Here is a 20,967-nt window from a genome sequence, read left to right on the forward strand (position 1 = left end):
TGCGCAGCGAATTTTGCATTTGCACACATATTGAGTGCGTATTTGCACACCTCTTATAGACTCCTATGGGGCCCTTGGTGCGCAAATATGCTGGAAAATAGAGCAGCAACTATTTTTTTCGCAAGCGCAGGAAATGCGCGCACAAAACACGCTCATGGGAACGACTCCATTGACATCAATAGGTAATATTTTCTGCTCATTGTGCGCATATAATTTACAAGCGCATAAACATTCGCCAATTGAATTAAATGCGTAAAGAAGCCCTAAGACTGTAAACAAGCTTGTTCCCACTCAATAACAGCAAGCAGAGATCTAGAAAATATTAAGCAATCACTGAAAATGGCCATATACTTACTGATACAGGAGGCCAATTATGTGTACCACCTCAGCATGCAGGCAGCCAAACTGCCAAATGAGGGAGCCAATTACACCTAATACCTTGCATTTATTATCTATTATTCACATGCAGTGCGGCTTTTAAACGCCAAGGAAGCCCAGGGTGGCAGTACCAATGTGGTTCACTTTTTGAGGTGCAGGGCAATCGGCCAAACTAATATGGCGTCATTAATAGGTTGCTAGTCTGCATGGTGCACCACATGTATCAGAATGGTCTGATACTTTGTATCTATTCTGTGTAGGAGTATACACCAAGCAGCCACCCCCCTCTATATTAAGAGGCTGTGTGAGTGGCTGTCTCATCGGTGTCCCTCACAGGTGTAACTGGCTCCCTCATTTGGCTGCCTGCATGCTGAGGTGGTGCACATGTCTGCCCTCCTGTAACAGTAAGGCCGTTTACAGTGATTGTTTGTTTTTATATTTCCCTTCCTGTGATACACCTAGAAAATATTAAGGAATTAAAAAAGTATATTAGATCACCCATAAAGGTTCGATTAGAATAGTTCTTTTTTATTGGCTAAAAGTTACAATATGCAGTTTCTTGCTTTAGTGACTATGATGATGGGTGTTAAACAGTACACACTAATACTGTCCGGTAAAACTTACAGGGGAGCGCTGCCTGAATCCTGGAGAGAACTGAGGTTCAAATGTGCTCTGCAGGGATTCCAGCGCTGGCAGCGTACGGGTGATTTCACTAAAAGAAGAATGGACGGGTCAGATAATAGAGCAATACATATACTTGAGATTGAGGTTCAGGTACAGAATTACAGAAAGGTGACATCACAGCGGTGTGACTTTTTACATACAGGTGACATGTGGGCCTTATGTCAGGACCATAAATCTGGTGATTAGCTCATAGGCCCAGTGGTAGGGAAATTATTTCCTTGCATTGGCACAGAACAGATGACTTATGGAAAAGAAAATCATTTTTGGCTCTTCAGTTGGGCGTGAAACATGAAGAAATACTGTGGGTAGATGAGACAAGGACACTGTGTAGCTGATGCATCACACAATGACAAGACACATAGGTGGGTAAAGGGGCAAAAAGAAATTGAAGAAGGAGAAGAGATGTTGCACTTCCCCTTACCTCAGACAGCTGCCACCAAACTCGTCTGCCCGCGGCCCCCTCCTTTCCATACCTTTCCTTTGTGCTGTGATGCTTGGCTGTCTTCCCTCTGCACGCAGTACAGTAAGAGGGAGGGGACAGCAGGGAGGCAGACACTGAAGTAATAGGAAGATTTCATTTGCAAGAAAGGAACAAGAGCTATCCTTATGTCATGGCCCTACATTACGTTGTAGAAGATGACAACAGATCAGTAAACGGGGTTGGAGTAGTCACTCTTCTAATGCATCTCTATAATGGAAGGAGAAGCCACTGAAGGGCGAGTCTGTCCCAGATGTGCACAGACAGTAAAGGGAGGAGGCTGCTGGGACTACTAACATATCTACCACTTAAGTAGACAGATATCTCCAGTATGGTGTTCCTCCGTCATTACATGTATGTATAGAATATGGACTTCATTAATAAAGTTGTTTTATGTAAATTAAATGTACAAAAATTAAAAACAAATGTATTTGGAGAATTCAGATAATTATCTAATTGAGCAGATAACAAGGACAGATTCATTTAGATGAGACTACCTTAATCAGTTACATTATTACTTTATTTGTGTATGTTTTGATTTCTGTTTATCCTTTATTAAAAATACTAATATTGCAGGAAAGTGAAGACCTTTTATATGCTTAAATAATACAAATATGTTTGCAATTGTGTGTTAACAAATAGTTACATTTATAACTTCTGATAGGGACCTGGGTGTCCAATATTATTTGGCTCTTTCCCGTTCTTTCAACCTGACGTTTTGTAAGCTGCATTGGCAATCCGAGATGTAATCCATAAAATAAGATAGATAACAAAAATGAAATTGGCATTGAAGAGAGTACGTGCTCACCTACCCGTTAGAGATGAGCGAGCGTACTCGGAAAAGCACTACTCGCTCGAGTAATTTGCTTTATCCGAGTATCGCTGTGCTCGTCCCTGAAGATTCGGGTGCCGCTGCGTCTGACAGGTGAGTTGCAGCGGGGAGCAGGGGAGAGCGGGCGGGAGAGGAGAGAAAGATCTTACCTCCGTTCCTCCCTGCTCTCCCCTGCAGCTCCCCGCTCCGTGCCGGCACCCGAATCTTCAGGGACGAGCACAGCGATACTCGGATAAAGCAAATTACTCGAGCGAGTAGTGCTTTTCCGAGTACGCTCGCTCATCTCTACTACCCGTCCCAGGTTGGAATTGGGTAGACATGGCTAATGCTGAAAGGCTCATTAATTATCAGAATGGGACACAATGGTTACATGTTACTTCTGGTTTAAAATGTTTACAAAGATTGTAACAAATGAATGCGAACATCACTGGTTACAGTTAAACTCATGAAGCAAACTTGTATCCATGGACCAACTTCTATGTAATACTGTATCAACTACACATCTTTACATATACCGATGTCTGCAGTTACTTGAATGTTTACCTAAATACCAATAAAAATATTGAAAAAGAGAAATTGCTTATACTAGATATACAGTATTGCAAATATAGGATCTTGATCAGAATGATGATTAATTACTTTTTAAGGCCAGATTCACATGGTTTCTTGCACCCAGGAAACTCAGACGCAACTCGTGTTAGCATGCGACTAGAGATGAGCGAGTATACTCGCTAAGGCACATTACTCGAGCGAGTAGTGCCTTAGCCGAGTATCTCTCCGCTCATCTCTAAAGATTCGGGCCCGGCAGGGGGCGGGGAGCAGCAGGGGAGAGCGGGGAGGAACGGAGGGGACATCTCTCTCTCCCTCTCTCCCCCCCCCGCTCCCCGCCCCCTGCCGGCCCCCGAATCTTTAGAGAAGAGCGGGGAGATACTCGGCTAAGGCACTACTCGCTCGAGTAATGTGCCTTAGCGGGTATACTCGCTCACCTCTACATGCGACACCTGTACGTGTGCAGTCTGATCTCTACAGACCCTGTACATTGCATGTCCTATTCTCATCAAACAGACAAGAATAGGACATGCAGTGATTTTTTTTCACACGGACTATCTAAAATAGCCTAATAGGGCAATATGGGGCTATTTGCTGTCCCTGTTTTTCAAATTCGGGATATACGGCCTTAATTATGCCAACAACTGTACACAACAATGACCGGCTGAAGCAATGTCAGTTCATCTTTTCCACAGATATTCGGCCGTGACTGTCACTCTCTTGTGTGTCATAAAAAGGAGACTGCAGTTGACAGCAAATAGTGTAAGTCAGCCTTCTCAGCCATATAAAAATCGCTGGAATAGTGCTATTAATTTAATTGTGAAGTCTGCTATGCATGGTGATGAAGCAAGGTTAGCCAGATGCAGACCGAGCACCATAAATGTACAGTACTTGGTCCTGGGCTTTAATCCCGTACCATTGTAAATATATGTTGCAGGTTCGAAGGTCCTGCAATTTAGCAGGAACAGGTCATTTGCTCGGCTATCAGAGACAGCTGGGAACCATGGAGAAAAGACATAAGCAGTTTATAACCGCTTCTGCCATCAGCCGACACAGTGCTTAATCAGTGCTATGTATAGAGGAAGAGGCAGTGCCATATTCACTTCACTCTTCTGATAGGTTTAGGCCTCCTGCACACGGCTGGGTCGGATTCCGCTTGTGGGATCCCACAGCAGAATCTGACCCTGTGCCCAGCCGGTGACCCCCCTGCGTACCTGTGCGCAGTCATCTCTTCTGCATTGCAGACGTTCCGTTCGGTGGGCCGACACACATGCGTGGTGCAGAAGATACTGCGCCGTTGCTAGGCGATGACTCGGAATCCATGACGCTTCTACAATGTCATTACAGAAGGACCGCAGATCGGATGTCTTCCATTGACTTCAATGGAAGCCGTCCGTGCTGGAATAGGACATGCTGCGATTTTCCTGCCGAAAGCAGAAAATTGCAATTGATTTCCACTAGTGGACATGGAAAGTGATTTTCCATTGCATGTCAATGACGCCTGCTCCGGATTCCGCAATGCAAATACGCCGTGCATTGGGCCTTACAGTCTTACAAATTGTTATACAATGAGTTGTGTTTGTATTCCACCAGCAGGGGGTGCTGGGTGATGAGAGCTCAGAGTTGAGAAGCAGGTGGGAGAAAGCTAAATGTAGTTCTGGTTGAAAATGGACATGATGTAATTCAAGATCAGTGCGAGATAAACAGACCAAAGTATTTGCAAAGTTAGTCAACATTATATGTAGAATATATTTATAAGTATGCTATAAATAATAGTAAAAGGTAATCTCAGTTTTAGGCTGGATTCACATGGGTGTATATCGGACGGGTTTTCATGTCCAGCTGATATACGCTGCCCCTCTGATGCATTGGTTTACAATGCATCAGTTCACATGGGCGTATTTCCGCAGCGTAAAAGCGCCCTGCTGGCCAAGATAGTGCATTTCGGACGTGCGCTTTTACGCTGCCGCCGGCTGCATAGACTCCTATGGGAGCCTATGACAGCTGCCGGAGAAGGAAGGTGGGAGGGAGTTTAACAGCGTGACTGCTAAACTCCCACCCCTTTCGCTGCTCCTCTCCGCCCCCCTGGCTGGCTGTTAGTAATGGGAAGGGACAGGGCAGCTAAGCTCTGTCCTATCCCGCCCCCTCTCATTGCTGGCTACTGGCAAGGGGCAGAGAGGGGGCGGGAGCTTAGCCCACTAGCTCCCGCCCCGTACCGCCTTTTTTTCTTGTAGAAAGCCGGCGAGGGGAGGGAAGGCAGACAGCTTAGCAGAGCTGGGCGTATATGCGCCGGGCCCGTGCCGTCTGAATGGGCACAAACGTTAGATTTGTGCGTCCTTTCACATGTTTTCATGTCACCGGCGAGCAAACGTAAAAACACATACTCCCGTGTAAATAAGCCCTTAGGCCGGTTTCACTAGGACGAGAAACTCGCATGAGATTTTGCACGAATATAAACCCCATTCTTCTGAATGGAGTTATACACATGAGTGATTTTTTTTCCCCACACCGCATCACTGTGCGAAAAAAATTTGTCACATGTCTTATATTTTCGTGTTCCTTGGATTGCATCACCAATTGTTTTCAATGGGACAGTAAAACACATCGCACATGAGTGCGTTGCGAGGTTTCACATAGAAAACTATGGGAGGATCACTACTTTACTGAAGTGATGGGAGGCGGGTTTGCCATAAAAACGCCTTGCATCCCCGTGAAACCACACATTGGCGAACACGATATCAAGCCGAGTTTCCCGGCCCGATATCACGCTTGCCTGTGTGTAGGTCGGCTCAGCTACTCTCTTTTGCTCCTGCCTTGGTCAGTGCAGTATGAATACTCCTATTCTTTCCTAATAACAGCTCAGAATTGGTTTCCAGAATGCTTTTGCTTTAATGGGGTTGTTTAGTTGTAAACTATTGATGGCTTATCACTAGGCTAGGCCAGCAATAATAGATTGGCGCGGTTCCACCACCCAGTTTTAAACAGGTGCTGGCAACACCCGTAATGGAATCCAGCTCTGGAGGGGGAGGGGGCGTGCATACATTAGCAATCACTATATTGCACTGCAGTATTACAATACATAGTACAAGCAAACAATTAATTGCAAGTTCATGTCCCCTGTAAAAAGGTTTAATAAGGTTTTTTTTAAACAAAAAAAAACTTTCCCCAATTTTCCCATAAATAAAAATGAAACAATTTAAAAACCCATATATTTGGTAAAAGACCACACTTTTAAAATACAATATTTATCCTGCTTGGTGAACATCATAAAAAAAGTAAAAAAAATGCCAAAATTTCAGTTTTTTTTGTGATTCCAAAAAATTCAAAAAAGGGATCAAAATATGTATGTACCCCAAGATGGTACTAATAGAAACTACAGCTCACCATGCAATAAAATGATTCAGCACACAACTGAATCAATGAAAAAAATTTTAAAAGTTATTTTTATTTTTAAAAGTTCCTTTAAAAGTAATAAAACATACAAAACACTACATAAATCTGGTAAAACTGTAACCATACTGACCCAGTATGTTATTTTCACAGCACCATGAATGCTCTAAAAACGTAACCTCCCCAAAAAGGGCACAATTACATTTTTTTCGTATTTTTTATTTCACCCCACTTAGTTTAAAAAAAAAAATTAATTCATTATATGATACATACTTTAGTATCTTTAAAAAATATAACATGTACTACAAAAAACAAACCCTCATACAACTATGTCAGCCTATGGGAGCCTATGAGAGCTGTCAGAAAAGGGAAGGGGGAGGGAGTTTAGCAGCAGCTCGCGTTGCTAAAGTCCCTCCCCTACCCTTGCCAGAAGCTCCCATAGGCTGGGGAGAGAGGGTACGGGAATTTAGCCATGGCAAGTGGTGCTAGAGTCCCTCTCACTCTCTTTTCGGCAGCTCCAATAGGCTTCTATGGAGGAGAGACTTCCCCCAGTCCACGGAATTCTGGGCTGTGGCGTATATACGCCATAAGCCTTGTGAATGGGCAAAAAACAGGTGATTTAGCCAGGATTTGGTTGCGGCTTTCTCTCATTCATGCAGTTTTCAGCTGTGATGCGGGCGGTTTAAAGACGCAACGCCATGTGAAAGAGCCCTGAATTTGGCGAAAATGCATTTTAAGTCATCATAAATTTTGTAGAAACTAATTGCGTAATTCACTTCATACATTTGCACTGAAAAGCAGAAGGTCAACTATGATTTGAGGATTAGTGCTTAGTCGGTCGGATCAGCATTCCTGTTACCTGTACAGCCCGGTGCAAAGACCCATCAGGAGCTTTTTGAACTGAGGGAGATTCTGACATCCATTGCGAACCATCTCACAATCGCTGGTGATGTGAAGGCATAAATACTGATGAATTGCCTGTAAGTGCTCCTCAGACACACTGCAACACAAATAGAGAAATGTAAAAAATACTTCCTTCACACACATGGAAAAAGCCAACATTTTTAAAAATTCTACTTGCATATTTTTTTTTACAAGAGATTTATATGTGGCGATGTTTTAACCCAAATTGAAAAACACAGTTTTTGGCACATTATACATTTCCCTACTGACTTCCAGCTAACATCTGGCTATGGTCTTTTTGGCAAAAAAAAAAGAGTTTAAGGGTGGGTTCACACGAGCGTGTTTTTATGCGCACCTAGGTAGGAGCAAAAACCCGCGTGAACACAGCTGCGTGCTTGTTGCCAATGGAGTTGCGGCTGCTGCCGGTGGCTCCATTGAAAACAATGCTCTGCCGGCACCCCTGCATTATTTTTCAGGGAAGGGCTTTACATATAAGCCCTTCCCTGAAAAAGAAAGATTTTAGTGTAAAAAATAAATATATATATATATACTTACCTGTCCGTGGCTGCCGTGACCCCAGCGGGGATGAAGAACACCTCTGCTGCATCTGTGACAGATGCAGCAGAGGAATTCTTCAATTCTCTACCGCAGCTGTCACACATCAGCTGTCTCTGCTGGTGGCAATTGATTTCAGGGAGGGGCTTTAAATATAAGCCCTTCCCTGAAAATCAAGTAAAAGTGGTTTATAAAAACAAAAAAAATAGATACTCACCTTGCTTCAGCTGCCAGGGCACAGCCGCATCTTCTCCTGCTGTCCCCTGCACTGTGGTGCTGATCTATCAGCAGGCGGGGATTTAAAATCCCCACCTGCTGAAAGAGCTGAATGTGATTGGCTGAGCACCTTAGCCAATCACAGGCAGCTCTCGCCGAATGAATGAAATCAATTGCCGGCAGCAGAATCCTCTACCGCAGCTGACATGTGTGACAGCTGCGGTAGAAAATTGAAGAATTCCTCTGCTGCATCTATCACAGATGTGGCAGATACAGCAGCAGAGAATTCTTTTAACTAGCAGGGATAAGGGAAACATCTGCCGCATGCGGTGGACAGGTAAGTATATATATTTTTTTCCATTGAAGAGAATGTCTGCTTTTTTTTTTTTACGCTAAAATGTTTCTTTTTCAGGGAAGGACTTTTATATGTAAAGTCCTTCCCTGAAAAAGAATGCAGGGGTGCCGGCAGACCATTGTTTTCAATGGAGCCACCGTCAGCAGCCGCGGCTCCATTGAAAACAATGCGTGCATTCCGAATGGTGCACGCATGTCCTATCTTTGCAGGCACACGCCTGTAAAGCACGGACATGTGCATGCAGCATAGGGAATGCAATGTTGCAAATACAAGTGTGTTTTTGTGTGTGCGTGAGGCCACCCTAAAAAAGGGCCACTAAAACGTCATGTTTTTGCTCAAAACTCTGCATTTGAAACTGCCCTTAGGGCTCAGTCAGACAGGCGTTTTTATGTGCGCATGTTACTTGCATTTGCGATCCGCATCTATTAGAACCAATGCTTTTCAATGTCAGTGGTCACATGCCCAATTTTTACCTGCGCACAAAAATGTGCAGCGGTGAATATAGGACAGGGATTTTAAAACGCAAATAACTGCGGCATTCCACGGGGAGTCCACTGCGGCATTGTCAGAGTGTCCACTGACAAGGGGATTTCCCGCGGAGATGAAGAAATCTTCTGCCACTACTGTGGCAGAGGACCGCAATGCTATCCCATTGAATACAATGAAGCTGGCAGTACAGCCGGCTCCTTTGAAAGCAGTGAGTTGCTGGCAGCCCACACAGTGATTTTAGGGGAAGAGCTTTGAATATAAGCCCTTCCCTGAAAAATCATCCCTAGAATGTGTAAAAAATAAAAAAATATAAGCTCACCTCTCCGCTGCTTCCAGGTTAAGAACATTGTAATAGATTGGTCATTTGATTTGCTAGATTACAATAATTACAATTCAAAACCATCATTTCCACTTGCCTTGCCATTTTTTAATGTAAGAGGACGTACAGGCTCTTTAGATTCAGACTTCTGAATTAATCTTACATTAGGCTGCCTATCCACGGGTGTTGTGGAGCAGGAGCCGGCAGACAGATCTCCGCCGGCCAGCCTTCTCCGCTCGTGGACAGGGGGGAAGCGCTCTCCATAGCAATGCTATGGAGAGCTTTCATCGCATTCCCCGTGGCCGGATTATCACTGCAGGGAATGCAATGAAAACCCGCCCGTGGACAGGCAGCCTTATGATGATGCACTCTTCCAATCAAAATCTCATGAAGCTACCTGCGGGTGTCAAGGTCGCGCATTCTTTGCAACAATGTATCAGACAGGAGCAAGGAGCTGTTTCCAATATCGGGCTTTTCTATAGTCACTGGACACTCTTTAATTTCCGGGGATGACAATGTGGAGACAAAGTTTCTTGGAGGAACATTCGGGGGGACCAGCTCTGTGAAAAATGATATAGAAAGTACCGGTTATAACAATGGGTATCTTAAAAGAATTTGTATCATCAGACAGACATTGGCATCCATAGACACAGCGGCTCAGTTGTCAAGCAAGGCATCTGCGGTGGCGGAGCGTCCAGTATAACATCCACTTGCGTTGTCTCCTAATACTTATCAACTGTTGGCCACAATAGAACATAACGCAGGAGGAGGTGCGGAAGCGTCTAAAGAAAACTAAAATTGATAAATCACCGGGCCCAGATGGATTACACCCAAGGATACTAAAGGAACTAAGTGACGAGATAGCTAGGCCGCTATACCTAATATTTCTAGACACTATCAAGACCGGAGTAGTACCATTGGACTGGCGCATTGCCAACGTGGTTCCAATTTACAAAAAAGGGAGCAAAAGTGAGCCTGGTAACTACAGGCCAGTAAGTCTCACTTCAGTAACGGGAAAAATTTTCGAGGGGATTCTGAGAGACGCCATCGATGAGTACCTCAAGGAGATTAAAGGGGTGGTCTCGCGAAACCAAGTGGGGTTATACACTTCCGTATGGCCATATTAATGCACTTTGTAATGTACATTGTGCATTAAATATGAGCCATACAGAAGTTATTCCACTTACCTGCTCCGTTGCTAGCGTCCTCGTCTCCATGGTTCCGTCTAAATTCGCTGGCAGCTTGCTTTTTTAGACGCGCTTGCGCAGTCCGGTCTTCTCCATTCAGCACGAGCCGCTTCAGTGTGCTCCCCGCTACAGCTCTTCTGCGCATGCGCAGACGAGCTGTCACTGCTCGGGAGCGCGCTGAAGCGGCCATTCTGCACCATCCTCTGTTAGAGGAAGGTGCAGAAACTGGAGCTGCCCAGCGGAGAAGACCAGACCAGCCCAGCCCAGCCCAGCCCAGCCCAGCAGCCCCGAGAAGCCTCCCAGGTAAGTGATGGGTCGGGGGGGGCTGCCGCTGCGCCGGGCTGCGCCGGGGGGGGGGGGGCTGCCGCTGCGCCGGGGGGGCTAGCGCTTGGCCGGGGGGGCTGTCGCTGCGATGGGGGGGGGGGCTGTCGCTAGGCCGGGGGGGCTGTCGCTGCGCCGGGGGAGCTAGCGCTAGGCCGGGGGGGCTGTCGCTAGGCCGGGGGAGCTAGCGCTAGGCCGGGGGGGCTGTCGCTAGGCCGGGGGGGCTGTCGCTGCGCCGGGGGAGCTAGCGCTAGGCCGGGGGGGCTGTCGCTGCGATGGGGGGGGCTGTCGCTAGGCCGGGGGGGCTGTCGCTGCGCCGGGGGAGCTAGCGCTAGGCCGGGGGGGCTGTCGCTAGGCCGGGGGGGCTAGCGCTAGGCCGGGGGGGCTGTCGCTGCGCCGGGGGAGCTAGCGCTAGGCCGGGGGGGCTGTCGCTGCGCCGGGGGAGCTAGCGCTGGGGAGCCGGGGGCTAGCGCCGGTTACCTGCTGTCTGGTCGGCGGCTGCGGGGCGTCTGGTCGGCGGCTGCGATGCGTCCGGTTGCCATGGAGACACAGCTGGCAACGTCTCGGGAGCGCGCACGTCGGGCTGCAGCGAGCGACGGGGAAAGAGCCGGCGGCCATCTTGAGGAAACTTTTATAACTTGCTGAAACGCTGGAACGGTAAGTACGAACCAGCTAGAAATGTCATTTACAGGGGGGCTTAGTAATGTGTGTTTAATGGGGGGGACTGGGCAAAAAAAAAAATTAACTGCTTCCTCGAGACATCTCCTTTAAGGGAATAACTCCTCACCAGCATGGATTCATGAAGGGTCGCTCATGTCAGACAAATCTGATCAGTTTCTACGATGAAGTAAGCTCTAAGCTGGACCAGGGAGAATCTATTGATCTTGTATATCTGGACTTCTCTAAAGCCTTTGACACCGTGCCACATAATAGGCTAATATACAAAATGAGGCAGCTCGGACTGGGCGAAAACGTGTGTAAGTGGGTAAAAAATTGGCTCAACGATAGAAAGCAGAGGGTGGTAATAAATGGTTCGTACTCTGATTGGACCACAGTCGCTAGCGGGGTGCCACAGGGTTCAGTATTAGGCCCCACTCTGTTCAACATATTTATTAATGACCTGATAGAGGGGCTGCACAGCAAAATATCAATATTTGCAGATGACACAAAAATATACAATATAATTAATGCAACGGAAGACAATGTGCGGCTACAAACGGACCTGGATAAGATGGGGGCTTGGGCAGAAAAATGGCAAATGAAGTTCAATGTTGAAAAATGTAAGACTATGCACATGGGCAGGAGGAACGGATGTCACAAATATTCACTTAATGGGGTACCGCTGGGGAAAAGTGATATGGAAAAGGATCTAGGGGTATTAGTGGATAATAGACTAAACTGGAGTAACCAATGCCAGTCAGCTGCTGCAAAGGCAAATAAAGTCTTGGGGTGCATTAAAAGAGGTATAGGGGCGAAGGATGAGAACATTATCCTTCCATTATATAAGGCACTTGTCAGGCCTCACATGGAATACTGCGTACAATTCTGGACACCGGTGCTCAGGAAAGATGTCACAGTGCTTGAAGGGGTTCAAAGAAGGGCAACTAAACTAATACATGGAATGACGGGACTGGAATACCCAGAGAGGCTATTCAAATTGGGACTATTTACTCTAGAAAAAAGAAGGTTAAGAGGCGACCAAATAACCATGTATAAGTACATGAGGGGACAACACATGGATCTCTCCCGTGATCTGTTTACACCCAGGACCACAAAGGTAACAAGAGGACATCCGCTACGATTAGAGGAAAGTAGGTTTCATCACCAACATAGAAAGGGGTTCTTTACTGTAAGAGCAGTTAGACTGTGGAACTCTCTACCGGAGGAAGTGGTGATGGCAAAATCGATAGAGGAGTTTAAAAGGAGACTTGATGTCTTTCTGGAGAAGAAGTATATTACAGGATATAAATATTAGGTTAAGGGTCAATCCTGGTATACAGGCAGGTAGGAACTATTAGGGGTTGATCCAGGGAACAGTCTGATTGCCATTAGGGAGTCGGGAAGGAATTTTCCCCCCAAAAGGGCTAATTGGCTTCTGGCCTTGGGGTTTTTTGCCTTCCTCTGGATCAACACAGTAGGATAGACAGGCTGGACTAGATGGACAATGTCTTCATTCGGCCTTACATACTATGTTACTATGTTACTATGTTACGACCATTCTAGGTGTCCAACTCAATGATAATGCAGTAAAGTTTAGAAACTTTTTTTCTGGTATGTAAGTAAAATACTTTAAAAGTGGGACCTGTGAAGCGGGTTGCGAGCGAAGGTATCAACTAACATCTCGTATATCATCTGGATTGACTTTTCTTTTTGGTAAACTAATAAAAATTCACTATTAAGCAGTGTCTGTTTCTTTAATTTGGTACTACGGTATCACACATGTATACAATACATACAGGATATGTACCACTATGTGTCAAAAACCTGTGCAGGACTCCCCTCTATAGAGAAACTACATTGTTAGCAAAGAAGGGGGTAAAGGAAATAGGTTACCATCTATGCCTCATGTCCACAGGCGGGTTGGACTCCACATACGGGAGCGCGCAGCAGAATCCCACCCTGCCCATGGCTGAGAACCCTGCTTACCTGTCCAGGTCTTCTTTTTTCTGTACTACAGATATGTGTGAAAGCACCGTCCGGCGCACATGCGCAGTAGAGGGTGTTTATTCAAACTCTGCTTTTGCACGGAATGCGGAGCCAGTACACAATGGAATGCGCGGCCAGTAAGCAATGGAAGCCATCCGTGCAGGAACTGCACTGAAATGGAGCATGCTGCGATTTGATTTCCGCATCCAAAGATTCGCAAATCAAATCTGCATGCTTTAATTCAGGTGCGGATACCCATGTTTCCCTATGGATGGCTTAAACTGCGGATCGTACGCAATTTCCACAATTCAAATCCGCCCATAAACTTGCACAAGTTTTTGATACCCAATCACAAATAGAAGTTCATCCCAAATACAGTATCGTCAGTATTGGGGGCATATCACCCATTCACACAGAGAGATCCATATGCTCCTTAGATATATTATCCATAAGAATTGTTTTTTGGCCGCATAATTGACCCAATCAGTTGAAGATTATTGATCTGTGTAAACGGCCCTTTAGAGATTCAGTATATCTATTAACCATTGTTTCTAAAGTAAACTTTTATAAGGTTTACAGGATGGCAGGAAATGGATGGCTCATTGTAATTACGGAGAAATTTGAGAAAAGTTCACTGGAGAATTGCAATCAATATAATAAAAAGGAATCCAACCCTAAATCTCCAATCCAGGAAATGATGTGGTTTCTTGTTGGGGGCGATAATACTGTATTGGTACTACTCTATGGGCGCCTCTATGTAGCACTGTTCTATGGACGGTGTCACTGTACTATGTGGGTTCTGCATCATATCCCAGTCTATTATGTTCAGAAAGCTAGAAATACACATTCCTATTTATTTACCAATATTTAAACCTTTTCCTGCCCTGCAGGCGTAACATAGCTGCTAGCTTTCCCTGCAGCATTGCTGGAGCGCTGCTGTGAACATTGACAAGCAGTTCGATGGGTTTTGTCTGTTGGTTATTTCATGCTTTTTGCTTGTAGGAAAGAGAAGAACGGTCACCCGAATATGCAAGTAAGCTGGGGGAATTTGATTAGGGGTTATACAACCTATGTGAACGTCTCAAATGGCCTAATTCATACCTGTGTATGGACATACAGAGCCTATACAGCTCCTTTTATGAATCTGTGTTACGCACTGTTAATATTATATAATCACTATTGACTCTGTTTCTGTTCAGTATGTATTTTTGAGGCCGGTTTCACGCGGGCGACAAAAACATGCGGTTTTCTTGCGATGCAAAAGTGCTACAAATAACATGTGTGTGAAGCCCATGTTTCCAATAGGTTCCTTCACATAAGCGATGTTTTGTAGGCTGCTACATTGCAAGAAAAAATCATGGGTTGCTAAATATTGCCTGCAGTTTGTGAGGTCTTGTAGACCATTTTTCCCTATGGAGCCTTTCTTTCTGTTGCATGACATCACACAAAAATGCGGTTTTCGTGCAGTGTGATGTAACTTTTACAGTAGAAAGTCCTACTGCCAGAGCCCTAAAATAAGCCCTAGCTGCATAAAAAAAAAAAAAAAAAAAGCAAATACATCACCTAACAGCCACTGTCAGGCTCTCCTCAAAGGTCCCTGGCACTTGTTTTAACCCTTTCCAATCCACTGTCTGACGTATAAAGACATTCTGATTGAAGACTGTACAGCTTCTGATGTCGGAAGATGTCCAGCAGGGTATTCTTACTGTATATTACTGGCCGCTCTGTTGTCGGGGGCCTCTCCAGTATGTCCAATACCGCAGTACGGGCTATAGGCAGCAGGTGGTGCCATTGTATAATGGCAGAAAGAGGAAACCCTCTAGGAAACCCTGAATCCAAAATTGGATTGCAAAGGGTTAAGTCTTCTGCCAGCCCTTCCTAGACTGGAGGTTCAAAATCCCTGCCTCCAGGAAGCACTGGCTGTGATTGGTTCTCAAGTGCCGCAGCTTAGCCAATCAGAGCCAGAGCTTAATGAACTAATCACAGCCATTAAATGACGCTTGAGAACCGTTCAGAGGCAGCACTTGCTGGAGGCAAGCTTTTTGAAGCCCCTGACCAGGAATCGTTGCCTGAAGACTGAAGACAAGTGCCGGAGACCTGCAGAGGAGACATGCCGCAGAGCTGACAGCGCCTGATAGGTGATGTATTTGTTATGTGGCTAGGGCTTATTTTCAGGGTAGGGCTTATATGTTAAGCCCTCCCCTGAACATCCCAGCAAAAGAGTGCTACAAAATTGCGCAATGTTGTAGCGACACAAAATCGTTATATCGCTGCGAGAAAATGCAGCGATATCTCACAGAACACAAATCGTACATCACTGCGATTTTCTTGTGGGAAAGAGCCCTGATACATTGATTTGCCTCTATATCCGTGCTTGGCTTTTGATACCTCTTTTTGCAGTTTTTTTCCTTTCTTCCTGCTATAATGCCTCTGTCTCCTGGTAATGATGATCATGTCCTGCTTTATTTGCTAATCATTGAGGTGCCAAGGAGTCGTAGACCAAGTGAGGAGGATCAGCAGAGAAGATGAAAGATATGGTTGCACTCAACTGCGTCCTAATGGATATCCTGGGAACATTTTCACATCTTATATGGTGGCCAGAGGTGGCACCCTGACACATTCACTGCATTTTCCACCTTGTCTATCCAAATATTCAGCATTCTGCTAGCGAAGTTATATGGTCGGGGCAAAGACTTCAAGACAAATTTCCTCAGTTTGCAGAATTGAAGTGTTATGTATATGTTTCCACTATGTTTTTCTGACATATGCTAAGGGCAATTTTACATTGAACGATTATGGTTCAGATTCTCACTGGATTGCAGATATCTGAACAAAATTTATATATAATGATTATAATCATTCAGTGCGAATGCTTGAAGTGACTAAATAACGATTTGTTCGCTCATCATTTATCGTTCAGATTGTGTAGATGTAAAATCAAACGACGATCAACCTGTGTAAACAGGCAGTTGTTCATCTATGAATGACTACCTGTTTACTGTGAATTGAGGCTGGCTCCTCCTCCATTCAGTGAGTGATCATATTATTCTGTTTGCCTTTGTTTAGGATGCCATATCCTTATTTTCTTCTCTTATGTCCTGGCCATATTTTGTAGCCCTAAAATAATTGTAGTTTGTGATATTCGCACATTTTTAAGCAAATGATGAAAAATGTTGATATCAGGAACTGAAAAGTTCTTTGCCTCTCCTCATTTTGATTTTTGTTGAAAATCTTCACCATGACTGGAATCATGAACAAGACATGACATCACATCTTAGACAAACTCTAGTTGTTGGTTATGCCAACTCCTTCAACAAAGGCCTGGTTGGAGATAGCTTCACATTTTGTGAAATGGGTTGGTGCCCTAGATGGTAAGAATGTTTGGCCAATAAGCTATCTAACTCAGCTTTTGGACTTCACTGATAGCTGTTACTGTTTTATTGCTGTTGATATTGTGTTATATGGAGGTAAAGCAAATGCCAAGGTACTTCAATGCTTCAAGAATGGATCAACGACTTCTGACTAGAGATGAGCGAACGCGTTCGTCCGAGCTTGCTATTCGTGCGAATATTAGGGTGTTCGGGATGTTCGTTATTCGTAACGAACACCATGCGGTGTTCTGGTAAATTAAACTTTCTTCCCTGAGACGTTAGCGCTTTTTTTTGGCCAATATAAAGACAGGGAAGGCATTACAACTTCCCCCTGCAACGTTTAAGCCCTATACCACCCCCCTGCTGTGAGTGGCTGGGGAGATAAGGTGTCACCCGAGTATTGAAATCTGCCCCTCCCGCTGCTCGCTATGGATGCATTCTATATGCGCTCAATGGGGCCAGCGGCAGCAGCGCTGACCCCATTGAGAACATATAGAAGACAAATCCTTCTTCTCTGGCACAGCTGTAACAGCTGTAGCAGAGAAGAACGATGTTTGCCCATTGAATTCAATGGAACCGGCAATACAGCCGACTCCACTGAATGCAATGGGCTGCCGGCGATCGCAGGATGAATGGTCGGAAAGGGGTTAAATATATAACCCCTTTCCTGCAATTCATCCAGAAATGTGTTACACTAAAAATATATACCGGCGTATAAGGCGACGGGGCGTATAAGACGACCCCCCAACTGTCACCTTATACGCCGGTAATACAGTGGAGCAAAGAATAAAAAGCATTACTTACGTTTTTAGATGATCTGCGGCGCTCCTGCAGGCTGTCACTCCCTCCTGGTCCACGGCAGACAAGCTTTCTCCACGAAAGACTTTAAATCCCTGCCTCCAGAAAGACACGTGCCTTCAGCCAATCACAGCCAATGACAATGATGTCATTGAATGGCTGTGATTGGCTGTGTTTCTGGAGGCGGGGATTTCAAGGCTTGAAATCCCCGCCTCCAGAAACACAGCCAATCACAGCCATTCAATGACATCATTGTCATTGGCTGTGATTGGCTGAAGGCACATGTGCTTCTGGAGGCAGGGATTTAAAGTCTTTCGTGGAGAAAGCTTGTCTGCCGTGGACCAGGAGGGAGTGACAGCCTGCAGGAGCGCCGCAGATCATCTAAAAACGTAAGTAATGCTTTTTATTCTTTGCTCCACTGTATTACCGGCGTATAAGGTGACAGTTGGGGGGTCGTCTTATACGCCCCGTCGCCTTATACGCCGGTATATATTTTTAGTGTAACACATTTCTGGATGAATTGCAGGAAAGGGGTTATATATTTAACCCCTTTCCGACCATTCATCCTGCGATCGCCGGCAGCCCATTGCATTCAGTGGAGTCGGCTGTATTGCCGGTTCCATTGAATTCAATGGGCAAACATCGTTCTTCTCTGCTACAGCTGTTACAGCTGTGCCAGAGGAGGACGATCTTTATGCTGACAGTGGGGGGGGGGGGGCACTCTTGCCGCTATTGTGGCTTAATAGTGGGACCTGTGAACTTGAGATGCAGCCCACCATGTAGCCCCTCGCCTGCCCTATCCGTCACTGTGTCATTCCCATCACTTTCCTGAATTGCCCAGATTTTCACACATGAAAACCTTAGCGAGCATCCGCGAAATACAAAAATGTTCCGGTCGCCCATTGACTTCAATGGGGTTCGTTGTTCGAAACGAACCCTCGAGCATCACGGGAAGTTCGTTACGAATAACGAACACCCGAACATTTTGGTGTTCGCTCATCTCTACTTCTGACCAATCATTTTGCACCCCTATGAACATTACTCAAACAACAAAATTATCTGCTATTTCATAATGGTTGCAGATGATGGCTATGCTCTGATTTAGCCATTGAGATGCAGCCCTGCCAAAGATGTAGACTTGGTGCTGGGAAGCAGGGGTTCAACTTCTAACTGTCTAGAGTACAAGCAAACGTCAAGTGTGCCTTCATGATACTCAATTGACACGTCTTCCATGGACCTACTTATCTGGATGTTGTACCTGTGACTATTTGGTGAAAGCCACAGTCACAATTTTCTGCACATGCTTGAGGCCACAGTGGATACTGATGTGGAAGAATATCAATCACAGTCTGAGGACTCTGTGGTTGTGTAAACAAATGAGAGATCTCCAACATCATAACTCTGGGTCAGGGATCATTAAGGCCCATTTACAAGCAAAGACAATCTTTTAAATGATTGAAAGATTGACAGTTTTAGCGATTGTTTTGCATAAAGTCTTAATAGACACTAATGTCCATTAACACTTTATCAACTTAATTTGCATATGAAAGTGCCTCCAGGAGCTGTTTGCAGAGCACAGCATGTGGTCTGAGCTCTGCACTCAGCACCATTGTTCTCGCAAGGGCTGTCAGCAGAATACAATTAAATCTCAGACTCCTGTGCAGAGCATATCCTGCAGTCCCTGTTATCTCTCTCCGGCTGAACGATGAATTTTATGCTCAACTTAAAATCATCGTTCAGCCGAAGGCTGAACGATGCCATCGTTTGAACGACTTTTGAGAGATAATCGTTGCATGTAAATGGGCCTTTATCTAAACTATTCTACCCTGGCAGATCGAATCATTTTCTGGAGTTGGCATTATGTTTGTACAATCGCATTGGTCCAGCCTGCTGTGTGGTAACTTTATAGTTTGACTAAATTACAGAACCAATGCAGATGTCCTAAGGATGCACCATATTGCGGATCCAAACATCTATACTTTAAAGATGTCAATGGGGAGCTGTCATACTGCATCAAAATGGAGCCTGCAGCGTATAAGGAAAAAAAGTCCCCTATGTGAAAGTATATCCAAATACTGGAAAACTAGTAAGGTGTATACTGTCCCATAGAATTATATTATCTTTATTCTGCACCTAATCCACATGGACAGACTATGGAGTTGTAATAAGCAGGTGTAAATTAAGTTAAAGTTAAGGTGGCTTTATAAAGTGGCAACTATTTTCTGAATAGTCACTCGATAGGGCGAATGTAAGCAACAAGTGTTCCATGTAAACATGCCATCAACTTGGTCACTGGTTGATTAATTATCGTCTGGTTTAAACAGGTTATAATTGACTATGAATGACTAGTCAGTAACTTTACAGGGAGACGTGTGCTCATTCGGCGTGCACCTCCCACCAAACGCTGATTGGCTCTGATCTTGTTTTGAACATTTTCCCTTCCCACTTAACACTCATTGGTTCTAGAAAACACATAAATATGTACGAGGGATCGTCAACTGAACAGTAAGTGCTGGTCTTCGGAAGAAGACTCGTTGCTAAAGTCTCTGACTGGTTATGGTCTTTGAAGATACACTTGCTGCGGCGGTCTCTTGCGGGTTTGGCCTACAATGGAACAATCGGCGCTGTGGCCGCTCACAGCAGTGAATGTTCACTTGAAGACCGCTCACACGTATTTATGTGCATTCAACAGACTCGGAACCCAATGGACATGGGTTGGGGAGGGGTCTAAATTTCAAATACACTTCAGCCAAAAAACGTCACACCCTCTAACTAGTTGATGAATGATATTTCAGCCCGTGTCAATGTTCCCAATAATAAGTTCGGCAATCAAAAAATTGCAGAACAAGTGAATAGCAATTGCTTTGTGTAAAAGCGCACAAACGACAGTTGTTTTTGAGCGACTATTCAGACAATAGTTGCCCCATGTACAGCCCCCTTATTATAATATGAGTCAGGCAGGTTTATATACAGTACATATCTTTAATGTTTTACCCTGGTCTTCATCCGGGTCTTCGGGTCCCTCTTCCTCTTGCAGTACGGGGTTTTGCAGATTTGTGATTAAGCCTACATTTTCCTTTCTGTAAAAGTCAATCAGTTCCTGTAGGTTTGTGAAAAAGCGCATGGGAACTCCTTCAGATGCCTGCAGAGGAATATTCATGTTAGTTAGTTAGTTTTGTTTTATCTTATAAGCCTACAGAAAGAGCAATGTTAGAGAAAATAGTGCAATGCATATACAGGAGAGCATAACGCAATATGGGCACAGCTGTTGTAGTAATACCTAGCACAATACGTACAAAAGATTGTATACCAATATCTTACCCGCATTCAATACTATAAGCAGAGACATAACTTGAGGCTTCTGGGCCCCAATGCAAAACCTGTAACAGGTCCCCCAACTTTAACGCTTTATTCATAGTACTGGGCTCCCTATATGGAGAAGAGAGGCCTTATGGGCCCCCTAAGGCTCCTGGGCCCGGGTGCAACCGCAGCCCCT

General features: G+C 45.0%; 1 protein-coding gene across 2 annotated transcripts in view; it reads right to left on the reverse strand.

Annotated features, from left to right (window-relative positions):
• Positions 1-20,967, reverse strand: part of INPP5D (inositol polyphosphate-5-phosphatase D) — a 111,246-nt gene that overhangs the window by 57,022 nt on the left and 33,257 nt on the right. For both annotated transcript variants that reach the window (XM_066598249.1, XM_066598248.1), the window contains exons 3-6: positions 20,466-20,613; positions 9,546-9,708; positions 7,171-7,311; positions 1,003-1,090 (exon numbers count right to left, since the gene is read on the reverse strand). In XM_066598249.1, coding sequence (XP_066454346.1) covers positions 1,003-1,090; positions 7,171-7,311; positions 9,546-9,708; positions 20,466-20,613 — 540 coding nt within the window. The remainder of the gene's footprint in view (positions 1-1,002; positions 1,091-7,170; positions 7,312-9,545; positions 9,709-20,465; positions 20,614-20,967) is intronic.

Source organism: Eleutherodactylus coqui, chromosome 1 (assembly GCF_035609145.1).
Source record: "Eleutherodactylus coqui strain aEleCoq1 chromosome 1, aEleCoq1.hap1, whole genome shotgun sequence".
Lineage (NCBI taxonomy): Eukaryota > Metazoa > Chordata > Amphibia > Anura > Eleutherodactylidae > Eleutherodactylus > Eleutherodactylus coqui.